Below are 14,356 nucleotides of genomic sequence, written 5' to 3' on the forward strand. Positions count from 1 at the left end.
ATAGTCCCGGCTACTCGGGAGGCTGAAGCAGAAGAATCGCTTGAACCTGGGAGGCAGAGGTTGCAGTGAGCCGAGATTGCGCCACTGCAGTCCAGCCTGGTAACAGAGTGAGACTCCGTCTCAAACAAACAAAAGCAACAAAAGAGATAAATGTCCAGAACGGGCAAATCCAGAGACAGAAAGTGGATTCGTGGGGCTTGGAGCTGGGGAACTGGGAGAAATAGGGGCAGACTGCTGATGGGTACAGGGTATCTTTTTAGAGCTATAAAAATGCTCTGGAATCAGGTCATGGTAATGGTTGCACAACTGTGATATACTAAAAGCAACTGTATACCTTAAAATGGGGAATTTTATGGTGTGTTAATTACATAACATTTTTTAAGAAGAATTGCCTAATTACAACTGTGGATGCTCTGCTGTGGTTGTGGAGTGCAATGAGGAGGCAGGGACGTCCCTGAGGAGGCTGCCTTGGCGCCTGAGACACTGGTGGGAATGATGGCTTCCGCTTTCATCTCAGAATTGCTAGCCCATGTGCGGTGGGATTTTAGGAAAGCTGGAGGTCAGTACTTTCGAGTGGGAAACAGCCCAATTCTACATGTTAGTGAGGAGTTCAAGTCCTCCTCAATCACCGGGCGGGTCAAGCGAAACGTGTCTGCAGGCTGCCCTGGCTCATGGCCCTGCCTTGGGCTCCTGGGGAGGAACATAGAGTGAGAAGGGCCGGGCTGCCATCTCGGCTCTGGGGCAGGTGGGGAGAGGTTGCTGCTTGGGCTTTGAGAGCAGCCAGGGAGGTAAGTAAACCCAGTGAGGAGAGGCCTCCTTAAAGCAGACAGCAGTGCTGGGAAGGCAGGTCGGCCACCAGGCCACGTCCCGGGACAGCACACTGGCCACCTGGGTGTCCTTCCCCAAGTGCATTCCACAACACAATCTGGGTGCAAGGAACATTTTATTCCGTAACTGTCTCCACCGAAGCCGCAGAAGCAAAGCCAGGAGCAGAATCCATTCTGCCAGCGCTGGGCTCTGGGGAGACATCTGTGCCCTCACCATGGAGGACAGAAGGCAGGGGCCTCCCGACTCCTTGGTCCTGCCTGGGGTGCTCCTGTCCCTCTTTCTTGCTGGGGGACCTACCCCACCCTCCCCCTCCCACCTCAGCCACAGAGGAACAAGGGAGACAAACTGAGGGCTCTGCAGTCCCCGTTCAAGGCCAACATAATAGTCGTGTGGCCCCAGCCCAGCTAGGCGCATCCTCTGCGGCATGGCAGCGGTGACCAAGCACAGCCAACGTCAGCTCCGCTCCCTGCCGTCTGAGAGCTGACCACAGGCAGATGAGATGCCCACTCCCTGTTGCCATAACACAGGAAAGGCGTTGGCGGCCACCCTCCCAAGAAGGCATGGAGCCTGGGGGCCCCCAGCCAGGCCCCTCAAGGTCAACACAGAGCTCGGTGGCTCACCTAACATCTGGGACGGCTGTGAGGCCAGGGCTGGGCAGCCCTCTCTGACTCTGGAGAGGGAAGAATTGCAGGAAGGAGGCCCTCCACGTGCCTCCTCGGCCTTCTGGCAGGGCAGGCGGGGAAGGGACTGCAGAGATCTCCAGCCCTGCTGCTCCACAGGGGACTAATGTAGTCCAAAGAGCACACTGAACAGAACAGCGTCCAGCACGTGAGATGAAATCATCATCCACCATATAATAAACAGTTCAAAAAGTCACCCCCAGGCCAGATGGCACGGGCGGCAGCACCCTTCATACGGGATCGAGCTCTCATGGATGAGGGTTCCCAGGGCTTGACCCACTTCCTGAGAGCAGGCCACGAAGCCCATGCCAGGTGGTCACGGTCACACGGTGACAGGCTGCTGCCAGCCCTCCAGTCCCCAAACCAGTCCTCGGCCCTGCAGCCAGGTTTCTGGTCAGTGGACAGTGGTGGGGGGCCAGGCTTTCTCGATATCGGGGTGCATGGCCTGTGGAAGCCACTCACAGTACTCAGCCAGCAGGTCTGCAGGGGAGGGAAGGAGGACAGTGTCAGGGTGACCCTGGCCCAGGGACTCTCCTCAGGTGACAAAAAGCTGGCCAGCAGCTGTGGGGCCAGATCCTTCTGCCAAGCCAGGGCTGACCGTGCACAAAGCACAAAGCCCCTGCCTCAGTGACCCCATCCTGTCTACTCCCACCCCCTGGCCTTGGTCAAACTCACATTTGGGGTTTTTCTTCCAAGCAGCCAGCAAGGCTTCATGGCAGTCAGCCTTCTCTGCAACCAGGGCTCGCAGAAGGCTCTCCGTACGGGGCTGCAGCCTGTGGGGCAGGAATGCAGGTTGGTGGCAGGCAGCCAGGGCACAGACCGGCTGCTGCTGGGGGCCCGAAAGCAGGGCAGGCATCACCACCCCACCAGCCCCACCCAGGAGGGTGAAGAGCTGGCTGGGCATGGTGACATGCACCTGTAGCCCCAGTTACTCAGGAGGCTGAAGTAGGAGGATCCCTTGAGCCTGGGAGTTGGAGGCTGCAGTGAACCATGACTGCACCACTGCACTCCAGCCTGGGCAACAGGGCAAGAACTTGTCTCAAAAACAAACAAACTGGCTGAGCGTGGTGGCTCACGCCTGTAATCCCAGCACTTTGGGAAGCTGAGGCAGGTGGATCACCTGAGGCCAGGAGTTCGAGACCAACCTGGCTAACATGGTGAAACCCTAGCTCTACTAAAAATCCAAAAATATTTGCCGGGCATGGTGGCAGTCACCTGTAATCCCAGCTACTCAGGAGGCTGAGGCAGGAGAATCACTTGAACCCAGGAGGCAGAGGCTGCAGTGAGCCAAGATCACGCCATTGCACTCCAGCCTGGGCAACAAGAACAAAACTCGGTCTCAAACAAACAAGCAAACAAACAAAACTCAAAAGCAAAAAAACATAATTCTCTAGACAGGCCTTCTAAAAAATAAATAATAATAATAAAATAAAAGAGAAGGCAAAGGGTCCCCTTCCCCTAATCATCCCGGGACAGAAGGCTCTAGATCCCACCTCCTCCCATCCACCCTGGCTGCCTCTGGTCCACATTCCTGGCCCACCAAGGCTGCTCTGTGCATGCAACTTGTCTCATCTAGAACCTTCCTCCAGATTTGTGCCCAGCTGCAGCCCTGGCTCCTTTGAATCTGCCCAGTGAGGCTCTCCCCGACCAGCCCAGTCGCACTCCACCCCCTGCCCACCGAGGCCTCACTCATGTCCTGCTCTGTCCCTCTGGGGCCGAGCAATGCCGCTGTGGGACAGAGATCGTGTCTGTATCCCAGCCCCGAGAACATGCCTGGGACAGGGCCACACTGGAAAATGTGAGCTGAGTGACTGACACGGCTCCTGACAGCCCAGCAGCGGGTGCTGTGCCCCACATCCCCTCTCGAGTCCCTGGCACCTGCCTGCACCTTGAGGCCTGCCTCCAGTGCCCCAAGCCCCTGCACCATAGGCCCCACCAGCCCCAGGAAGGGGGAGGTGTCTGTGGGTCTGGACCACAGGCAGGAGGAGAGCAGAAGCAGGAGGCAGAGGGCAAGGGTGAGCCCTGAAGCAGAGGTGGTGGGCGGGATGGGGCAGGGGTCTGCTCAGCTGGGAGGAAGTCCCCAGGGCCAGGAGGGCAGGATGCCTCCCACTGACACCTGGCGGCTCTGTGGGAGCTGCCCAGTGTCTCCCCTATCCCAGATTCATGTCCACCCAGAACATCAGCGTGTGACCTTATATGGAAAGAGGGTCACTGCAAATGTCATGAGTTAAGGAGAGGTCATCCTGGAGTAGGGTGGGCCCTGAATACAATGACTGGTGTCCTTATAAGGAGAACACAGGGAGGGAGACTAAAGACACACAGAGAGATGGCCACGTGAAGATGGAGGCAGAGACTGGAGTGATGTGGCCACAAGCCCAGGAGGCCGACAGAGGCAAGACGGACCCTCCCCGAGAGCCGCTGCACAGACCGTGGCTCTGCAGAGCCTTCAGACCTGAGCACAGACTTCTGATGTTTTAAGCCTCCCTGTGTGTGGTGCTTTGTCCCGGCAGCCCCAGGGAGGTCATTCAGGCCTCGGACCCCTCCTGCCCACTGCGAGGCTCCCACCGAAGGCAGTACCTGGCCCACGTCTTCAGCATGGTGCCGGGGCTGGACAGCAGACAGCTCTGGTATGAGGCCAGCTTGCGGAAGACCTGATGAGAGACCACAGGAAGGGGTGAGGCCCGGGCTGCTGCTGCCCACGGTACCCGAGATGAGGGTCTGGAGCCGCTGTGCCACCTACCTGCCCTTCCAGCAGGAACCGGGCAAAGTGCTTGTAGCGGTCAATCCCCTCTGGAAAATCCACCTCGATGGCGGGGAGAGGCCAGCCCACGCGATCTAGAAGGTGGGAGCCAGTGAGACAGGGACCCTCCTGCAGCTGCCCTCCCGAGTCCCATCCCTGCCCCACCCGAGACACACACGTCCGGGGGCAGGGGACAGGACCGTGTGTCCGAGAAGCCGATGGCTGCAGGAGGCTCAGGTTGCCCAGGACACTGCCCCAACTCACAGAACACGCTGGCCCGGTGACACAGCACCCGCCCCCGCTCGGGGCAGTAGGTAGGGGCTGGTTCCTCCAGGGGCTTGTCAAACTGGCAGTAAGAGGGCAGCAGGGCCGGGATCCACTGGACCTCCACGCTAGAGACGCCTGGGGGCCGGGGGAGGAAGCTGGGGTTACAGCGGCACCCTCCGTGGGAGGGGCTGCCATGCCTCTGCCCCAGGGTCCCAGCCACACCCCCATTAGCGTCACCATCGGGGGACAAGGGGCTGTCCGCAGGCCTCGGCACCTTTCATGTACATCTTGGTGGTCTCCACGATTTCCTGGTAGACCACAAACTCGGGGAGCTCTTTGAAAAGGACGGAGCTGGGGTGGATGAAGACAGGGTCGTCGAGGAGAGGGGTCTGCAGAGAATGGAGAGTGATGTGGTCAGGGAAGAACCCATGCCCAGGGGCTCCGCATACTTTCAACCCAGGAGAAGAATCTGATTATCCACTCCAGCCGCAAAAGTGGGAGAGTGCTCCATCTGCCGGGAAATGCGGCCCATCCACACACTGGAGTCTGATCCAGCCGTGAAAAGGAAGGAAGTGCCGGGTGCGATGGCTCACGCCTGTAATCCCAACACTCTGGGAGGCCGAGGAGGGTGGATCATCTGAGGTCAAGAGTTCGAGACCAGCCTGGCTGGTTTCACCATGTTGGTGAAACCCCATTTCTACTAAAAATACAAAAAATTAACTGGGCATGGTGGCACACACCTGTAATCCCAGCTACTCGGGAGGCTGAGGCAGGAGAATTGCTTGAACCCGGGAGGTGGAGGTTGCAGTGAGCTGAGATCATGCCATTGCACTCCGGCTTGGGCAACAAGAGCAAAACTCCTTCTCAAAAAAAAAAAAAAAGGAAGCACCGACACCTGCCATGGCGTGGATGGGGCTTGAAAGCATCACACTAAGTGAAAGAGGCCAGACATGAAAAGCCATGTATGTTAAGATTCCACTCATGCCAAATGTCCAGAACAGGCAGATCCACAGATGGAAAGCAGGATCATGAAAACGGGGGTGACGGGGAACTGGGGACTCACAGCTTACAGATGTGGGGTTTCTTTGTCGGGTAATAAAAATGTTCTAAAGTTAACTATGATAATGGTTGCAAAACTCTGTGAAAATACTAAAACCCACTGAATTGAACACTTTAAATGGGTTTAAATGCAGGCCAGATGCAGTGGGTCACACTTGTCATCCTAACACTTTGGGAGGCCAAGGTGGAAGGATTCCTAGAGGCCAGGAGTTCAAGACTAGCCTGGGTAACACTGCTTGTAAGCCCAGCGTTTTGGGAGGCCAAGGCGGGCAGATCACTTGAGGCCAGGAGTTCAAGACCAGCCTGGCCAAAATGGTGAAACCCCTTCTCTACTAAAAATACAAAAATTAGCTGGGCATGGTGGCACACACCTGTAATCCTAGCTATTTGGGAGGCTGAGGCAGGAAAATTGCTGGAACCCAGGAGGTGGAGGTTGCAGTGAGCTGAGTTCGCACCACTACACTCTAATCTGGGCAACAGAGTGAGGATCTGTCTCAAAAAAGAAAACAACAACAACAAAATTAGTCGGAGGTGGTGGTGTGCCCCCTGCAGTCCCAACTACTCAGGAGGCTGCGGCGAGAAGGTTATTTGTGCCTGGGAATTCGAGGCTGCAGTGAGCTATGATTGTGCCACTGCACTCTATCCTGGGCAACAGAGCGAGACCTTGTTTCTAGAAAACACAAAAAACCCCAAAAGAGTTTAAATGCTGTGTGAATTCTATCTCCACTAAACTGTTATTAAAAAAAAAAAGTTGGGAGAAACTAACCAAGGAAGATGTGATTCTACTGCAAGCCCCACTTGTTCCTCAGTGGGGACCCACAGCTGAGAGGGAACAAGCCTCCCCAGACCCTGAGGGCCCAGCCCGCCTGCCCCTCGCCAGGTGCCCCAAGCTACCCGGGCAGGGAGGCGGTGGGGGCCGCACCTTGTAGGCGTTCCTCCACTTGTCCTCCAGCATCTCCTCGCTCTGGACCCTGCGGGCCAGGTGGTCCCCCAGGCCGGCCGTCACGATCTGTCGCAGGTAGGTCACCTGGCTCTCGGTGGGCGGCTGCATCTTGGGATCCACGAAGAGCTCAGCCTCGGGGCACACGGCATTGACTGAGGGGAGAACCAAGAGTGAGGTCGGTGGTGGCAAGGCCCGGAGCCAGCTCTGCCCTGACCTCCTAGAAAGTCCCAACCATGCTCAGTGCTCTAGCCTCAGCCACCTGCTTGTCTCAGCCCCTCCCCAGAGGCCACCAGCAGGACCCAAAGCCCCCAGCAGGCAGGATTGCAGCCGCCCCCCCATTCTCTCCTCCTCCCTTGGGACAAAGCCCCACGTCCTGCCTGGGCAGCAGAGCATTCTTCGAGGAGACAGCCCTCCCCTAACACCCAGGTGGCCTCAGACTCAGTTCTGGTCCATGATGTGAAGAAGGAAGTTGCGGCTGGAATTCCTGGGAACGTTCAATACGGGAACAGGACAGCCGGCGGGTGGCCTGGCCTCATCCTTCCCTTCTCTTGCCTGGAAGGCAGAGGTGACTAAGCCTCCAACTACCTCCTCAGCCCAAGAGGTGACCTTAGGATGGAAGGCACAGCGAATGGCAGGAGGATGGCAGCAGAGAAACGCCCTGGGCTGCTGACTCAAGTGACTTCTCTTCCTTGCAACAATAAAGGTCTAATGTCACCAAGCTACTGTAACCAGCGCTGTCTGGAGACTGACTGCAATTCTAAGCTGCTGCACCTGGAATGGGGCTGCTCTGGAAAGCCACAGCCAGAAGGACACAGAGCATGGTGACAGGGCCACCACCATGCACCTGGCGCTGGGAGAAGGATCGGCCGGAAGAGAGCCATCAATTCTGGCATCAAACCCTGGGATCTGCTTAAATGGAAGGCAAATTCTCCACTAGCCTTGGGTGCAAGAACGTGGCCTGCCCAGAAGAGACCCAGTGTCCACGCTGCCCTCTCTACGCATCGTCCTCTTGCCATATGTTGGAGGACATTTCCTTCCTCTCAAGCTTCCCTGGGTGTTGGTGGCAGGAAGTATTTGTGCTGCTGAGCTGAGGTAGAGTCCAGGGCAAGGCCTCATCCTTCTGCATGAGAAGGGTCTGGGGGACATGTGGGAGGGAAGAGGGGTCCAGGCCACAGTGGTGATGGAAAACGGCAGGGGGTATCGCCAGGGAAAAGGTGAAACTGAGCGACGACCTGGTGGGGGAGGGTGCAGGCTGGTGGCTCGAATCTGTTAGTGCCCTGCTCATGTGCACATTCCCTTGTTCCTGGAAAAGCTCCCCAAGTATTGATTTAGGGTTATAAATACATTTTGGTGCGTAGCAAGTTTGCAAACACGGACTCTATGGATCACTTTTTTAAACATTTCAGGTGCCCAGGTCAGGTTGCCCGCCAGGTGCAGCGGCGTGCCGGCGCGGGGCCGTACCTGCGGTGGTCAGCTGGCCCCGCAGGCGCCGGATCTCCATCATGGCTTTGTACCGCAGCCCGTTGGCTTCGCAAAACTGGGGTGTGCAGCCGGCATACTCACAGGCTCCCACGGCACCTGGGGGACGAAGAGGGGGCATGCTCTCTCTCTGACCCATCCCAGACCTGGGTGACCCTCCCGCCACCCTCCAGCGGGCAGGGCACAAACCCAGCAGCACCATGAGGTCGCCGAGCTTCAGAGAAGCCCCCTGCCCTGCCCAGGTCCTCTTCATCTGGGCCACCCGGGCCCGCTTGCTCTTCAGCCTGGCGAGCTCCTCGTCACTGGCCGCTGGTCTGCAAACACACATACATACTGTCTGGGCTGGGGCCTCGGCTGCGCTCAGGGCCTCAGCACGGGGAACTCCTTTATTCATCGGGACAGGCTCAGAGGCCTTGTGGGGTCACTGATGAATGTAATTAAGGTATTAAGGTCCAGCTCAAAATTCACCATTGGCAGCCACCGCTGCACTGTTGTTCTTTTTTTTTTCTTTTTTTTGAGACAGAGTCTCGCTCTGTCGCCCAGTGCAGTGGTGTGGTGTGATCTCGGTTCACTGCAAGTTCCGCCTTCCGGGTTCACACCATTCTCCTGACTCAGCCTCCCGAGTAGCTGGGACTACAGGTGCCCACCACCAGGCCCGGCTAATTTTTTGCATTTTTTGTTTAGTAGAGACGGGGTTTCACCGTGTTAGCCAGAATGGTCTCGATCTCCTGACTTCGTGATCCGCCCGTCTCGGCCTCCCAAAGTGCTGGGATTACAGGCATGAGCCACCGTGCCCGGCCACTGCACCATTTTTAGGTAATAAAAAACTCTGCAAACTGCTTAAATAGCTGCCAAGGGTGGACTGAATAAATGAATGATGCCAGTGGCTTCCAAACCTGAAAATAATACTAACACTTACATATGTGTCAGGCACGGCTCAAGGCACTTTGCTTGTGTTAACTCATTTAATTCTACCAACAATCCAATTATTATCATTATCATCATCCCCATTTTCCAGATGGAGAAAATGAAGCTCAGAGTGGTACAGTCACTTGCCTAAGGTCACACAGCTCAGAATGGCAGAGAGAGATTTGAACCATACCTGAGCTCTCAGTCACCACGCTACAGAGCCTTGACACCAGCATCACGTGGGAGTCTTAGAGATGCTGGGACCAGGAGATCTGGGCAGAGGCCAAGACACCTGGTTTTCAAGACCTTACATGTAATGGTTAATTTTGTGTCCACTTGACTGGGCAAAGGGATGCCCAGATAGCTAATTAAGCCTTATTTCTGGGTGTTTCTTTGAATTGGTGACTGGCATAAAGCTACTGCCCTCCCCCAATGTGGGTGTGGGCCACATCCAATCCACTGAGGGCCCAAGTAGGCAGAGGAGGTGTGACTTCGGGCTCTGCTGACTGTGTGAGCTGGGTCTTCCCTGCCCTCGATGCTCCTGGTTCTTGGGCCTTCAGACCCCGACTGAAACTGACACCACTTTCTGTTTCTCCAGAGAACCCTATTATTCTCCCCCAAGGGATTCTGACGAATAGCTGGGATTACAGGTGTCCATCACCATGCCCGCTTTTTGATTTTTAGTAGAGACAGGGTTTCACCATGTTGGCCAGGCTGGTCTCAAATTCCTGACCTCTCAAGTGATCTGCCTGCCTCGGCCTCCCAAGTGCTGGGATTACAGGCGTGAGCCACCATGCCCGGCTAAAGCTGCTTTTGAAGTTCAGATGCACTGACCCTGAAAAGATACAGGACCATCTGATCTCATTTCCTCAAATTAAAACTCTGTCCGTGCAGAGCACAGGGAAAGGTCTGGAACTCCACTGGCCAATACAGTGGCCACTAGCCACATGTGGCTGTTTAAATTTAAACTATTAAAAATAAGTAAGGTTTTAAGTCAGTTTGTTGCCGTAACTGCCACATTTCACAGGCTGAGGCCACGTGTGGTTAGTGGCTGCGGTATGGAATGGCCCATGCAGTGACGTGGCCTAAAGCAAAGTTCCTGGTTAGGGTGGGTGGGACTGGGGAGGGGAGGTGGTGGAGGATAAACAAAGAAAAACCATCCAGATCTCAACAGATTCCCCAGTGTCCACCTAACTGCCTTCCCAACTAGTGTCTGCTCTGTCATCTGACAAGATGGTCCAAACACAGGCAGATTGACCCTAAGGGAAGCAGCAGGCTTTGCACAAGATGCAGAGGCTCACAGAGTCGATGAAGTGACATTGTGGGCCTGCCTGTACCATTCACAGTGGACGAGAGATGGTGGCAGCAGAAGCCTGGCTCACAGCTGAGGGAGAGATGGTCAAAACTGATGGCGTGAAAGGCGGTTTCAGGAGGAATGATGTGAACGCTGAAGACTTACCAAGCCCTTGAGAAACTCAAGTTGCTTCCAGAAATCTCTGCAGAAATGACCCCTTTTATCATTAAGCTGCCAAAGGCAGATCTACGCAATAGGATGCCAGGAAATTATTAAATAATTGTTCATTCTAAGAATTAGCATGTAGTCATAATCTATAAGTAAATTTTGTTAAATACACAATGCACTAAACATACTTTCAACATACTTTCACAGTCTTAGTGTCACTTTTCTTTTTCTTTTTTTAGAGAAGGGTCTCACTCTGTTGCCCAGGCTAGAGTGCAGTGGCACAATCTCAGCTCACTGCAACCTCTACCTCCTGGGTTCAAATGATTCTTCTACCTCAGCCTCCCGAGTAGCTGGGACTACAGGCATGCACCACCACGCCTGGCTAATTTTTGTATTTTTTTATACAAATGGGGTTTTACCATGTCCAGGCTAGTCTCAAACTCCTGACCTCAAGTCTCAGCCTCCCAGAGTGCTGGGATTACAGGTGTGAGCCACCGCACCTCGCCTTAGTGACACTTTTCAAGGGTACTGCTTTTCCCTATTTTGGTCTATGTTTTAAATGGTTTCACTCAAAGTGTCCTTTTTTGGAATCTATGACCCACTGATGATCGGGGGAATCCCCCCACCTCCTAGTCTATTTGATGTGACCTATAAGGGGCAGCAGACAGGCACCAACACGGCCACTGCAGAGATCAGAATACCGAAGGGCTCAGAGAGAACGAGGGTCTTGCAGGAGGCTACCCAACACGCCGGTGATTCCCTAGGAAGCCGGGGTGCAACTCGGCTCTCAGCCCGGAGCCCCCGTCGGAACTGAGCTTGGCCCTGAGTGCCCAGCCGCCAACCTCGTACCTGTCCAGCTCCTCAAACAGCTCCCGCACCGTCATGCTGGCCACGATGGTGATGGCATAGGGCAGGCAGCCGTGTTGTCGGCTCAGCGCCAGCATCTTAGCGTAGCGGGGTGCCACGGGGAACGTGGCCATTGTCCGGCCCAGCGCAGTGATGGGGCAGCTCAGCCGGTTCTCCTGCAGTTGCTTCACCCTGGAGATGGAGGTGGTGGTGGCAGTGCTCTGAGAGGAGCTCTGGAGCCACAGCTGGGAGGCCCCACGCTTGAGGCAGCTCAGGCCCAGCAAAAGGGAGAAAGGGCCCTGAACGGGGCAGGAACTGGGCTCTGCATCTCTTGGCCTTACCTTTCTGCTTTCTGGGGCGGTTGCAGGGCACCCAGTGCGATCAACAGCTCCTCGGCGGCAAGAAGGGCTTCCACAGAGGGGGGCGTCGGGAAGGGGAAGTTGATGACCTGGGACACAAGGAGACGTGGCAGGGACAGGGTGAATGCCAAGAACAGGTCCGGTGCTCCCTGCTCCGTCTGTGGCAGGCACTCCCTCCAGCCCCTCTCTCCGGACTCAGCTCATGCCAGTGGGGACACAGGGGCCTGGGGCACTCTCAAAGGCCAGGTCCCAATGGAACCCCAAAGCCTCCTTCACTCACTCACCTCATCCATTCACTCAAAAACACGTCCCAAGCACTGGCTAGGCACTGAGGGCTGTGCTTTGCCCCCGCTGGGTGCTTTTTTCGGTTTTTAACAGACTATTATACTCATGAGGACTGAGCGTCATTTGACCAGGAGGGGCCACAGGTAGTTAGTGAGGCATAATATGAATAAATTGGCCTGGTGCGGTGGCTCACGCCTGTAATCCCAGCACTTTGGGAGGCTGAGGCGGGCAGATCACCTGAGGTCAGGAGTTCGAGACCAGCCTGACCAATATGGTGAAACCCCCCATCTCTACTAAAAATACAAAAATTAGCTGGGTGTGGTGGCGCTCGCCTGTAGTCCCAGCTACTTGGGAGGCTGAGACAGGAGAATCACTTGAACCTGGGAGGTGGGGGTTTCAGTGAGCCGAGATCACACCACTGTACTCCAGCCTGGGTGACAGAGTGAGACCCCATCTCAAAATAGTAATAATAATGTGAATAAATTTATCACAATAGCCAAAAGATGGAAGCAACCCGCGCGTCTGAATGGAGGAGCGCATGAACAAAACGTGGGCCACCCATAAAATGGACAATGATTCAGCCGCAAAAAGGAGTGAAGCAGCGACACGCGCTACACCACGGATGGACCTTGAGAACATCATACTTGGGGAAAGACGCCAGGCACAAAGGCCACGCGTTGTAGGATTCCATCTGCATGAAATGTCCCAAACTGGCAAATCCATGGAGAGGAGTGGGCACAGGGGCCAGGGAGCTGGGAGGTGGTGACAGATAAAGGGTACATGCTTCCTTTCTGGGGTGATGAAAATGGCCACAGTGGTGATGTCTGCACAACTTTGTGAACACACTGGAAACTACTGACCCGCACACTTTCAATGGGTGACTGTGGTGCCTGAACTCTATCTCAATAAAGCTAGAGGCGGGGTGGTGAGCCTGCAGCAGGCACGCAGGTAGGGAGGCAATGCTAGGAACCCAGGTCTGGGGGAAGGCAGGAGGGGGCCTGCTCTGGAGCTGACTCAAGAGCCAGGGGAAACCACTGCGGAGTTCCTACAGAGTGGACTTGATGTCACTTGTGGGAGGCACTCCCGACAGTGCTCCCAGCCACACTGAGCTCCCAGCCCAGCCCTGACACTTTTTATCCACGTGACCCACAGTCAGGCCTGTCTCAGTGTCTCAGGCTCCTCATCTGAAAAATGGGGTGATAACACTAGTAACTCCCTCCTAGAGTGGCTGGGAGGATAACCTGAGGTCACACGTGCTGAACACCCAGCACATACTTGGCATCCATGATTCTTTTTTTTTTGTGAGATGGAGTCTTGCTATATCGCCCAGGCTAGAGTGCAACGGCATGATCTCGGCTCACTGCAACCTCTGCCTCTTGGGTTCAAGAATTCTCCTGCCTCAGCCTCCCGAGTAGCTGGAACTACAGGTGCCCACCATCACGTCTGGCTAATTTTTATATTTTTAGTAGAGACGGAGTTTCACCATATTGGCCAGGCTGGTCTCGAGCTCCTGATGTTGTGATCCACCCGCCTCGGCCTCCCAAAGTGCTGTGAGCCAATGCACCCAGCTTTTTTTTTTTTTTTTGGGACGGAGTCTTGCTCTGTCTCCCAGTCTGGAGTGCAACGGCATGATCTTGGCTCACTGCAACCTCTGCCTCCCAGGTTCCAGTGATTCTCCTGCCTCAGCCTCCCAAGTAGCTGGGATTATAGGCACCTGTCACCACACCTGGCTTTTTTTTTTTTTTTTTTTTGAGACGGAGTCTCGCCCTGTCACCCAGGCTGGAGTGCAATGGCGCAATCTCGGCTCATTGCAACCTCCGCCTCCTGGGTTCAAGTGATTATCCTGCCTCAGCCTCCCGAGTAGCTGGGATTACAGGCGTGTGCCACCACACTCAGCTAATTTTTTGTATCTTTACTAGAGACGGGGTTTCACCTTGTTGGCCAAGCTGGTCTTGAACTCCTGACTTTGTGACCCACCTGCCTCGGCCTTCCAAAGTGCTGAGATTACAGGCGTGAGCCACTGCGCCCAGCCTCCCTGGCTAATTTTTTTTTTTTTTTTTGTATTTTTAGTAGAGACGGGGTTTTGCCATGTTAGCCAGGCTGGTCTCAAATTCCTGACCTCAACTAATCCACATGCCTCAGCCTCCCAAAGTGCTAGGATTACAGGTGTGAGCCACCAGGCCCGGCCAGCACCCATGATTTTTATTAGGTGAAAAAATCAAGCCCCCAAAGCAGCATGTAAAATATCAGACAATATTCAGAAAACCACAGGAATAAAGTACAGGATGTTATGTGTTTGGAAACATAACTGGGACACAGGTCACAAATGGTGGACAGTGGGACGGGCTTCACCTTCTCCCCGATGATCTCAAGTATCTGAAGTTTTTATGATTTTGAACATATTAACATCCAGAAAAATCAGTGAGCACAGATGTTTAAAAGGCACTAGGAGACCATGTGGGTTCTGTCACTTACTAGATGTGTGTCCCTGGACAAAAA

At 54.9% G+C, this 14,356-nt stretch overlaps 1 protein-coding gene across 2 annotated transcripts in view; it reads right to left on the reverse strand.

Moving 5' to 3' along the window:
• Positions 1-924: 924 nt before the first annotated feature.
• The window catches only part of DHX37 (DEAH-box helicase 37), a 43,022-nt gene continuing 29,590 nt past the window's right edge, over positions 925-14,356 (reverse strand). The window contains exons 17-27 of one of the 2 annotated variants that reach the window (XM_016924608.4): positions 11,555-11,661; positions 11,217-11,405; positions 8,186-8,310; positions 7,979-8,095; positions 6,497-6,669; positions 4,790-4,904; positions 4,513-4,650; positions 4,249-4,343; positions 4,086-4,159; positions 2,184-2,281; positions 925-1,988 (exon numbers count right to left, since the gene is read on the reverse strand). In XM_016924608.4, the coding sequence (XP_016780097.4) occupies positions 1,903-1,988; positions 2,184-2,281; positions 4,086-4,159; positions 4,249-4,343; positions 4,513-4,650; positions 4,790-4,904; positions 6,497-6,669; positions 7,979-8,095; positions 8,186-8,310; positions 11,217-11,405; positions 11,555-11,661 (1,317 nt within the window). In that variant the 3' untranslated portion in view covers positions 925-1,902. Of the gene's footprint in view, positions 1,989-2,014; positions 2,282-4,085; positions 4,160-4,248; positions 4,344-4,512; positions 4,651-4,789; positions 4,905-6,496; positions 6,670-7,978; positions 8,096-8,185; positions 8,311-11,216; positions 11,406-11,554; positions 11,662-14,356 lie in introns of those variants that run through there. The other variant, XM_016924607.4, reaches the window with a different exon arrangement.

This window comes from Pan troglodytes, chromosome 10, assembly GCF_028858775.2.
Source record: "Pan troglodytes isolate AG18354 chromosome 10, NHGRI_mPanTro3-v2.0_pri, whole genome shotgun sequence".
Lineage (NCBI taxonomy): Eukaryota > Metazoa > Chordata > Mammalia > Primates > Hominidae > Pan > Pan troglodytes.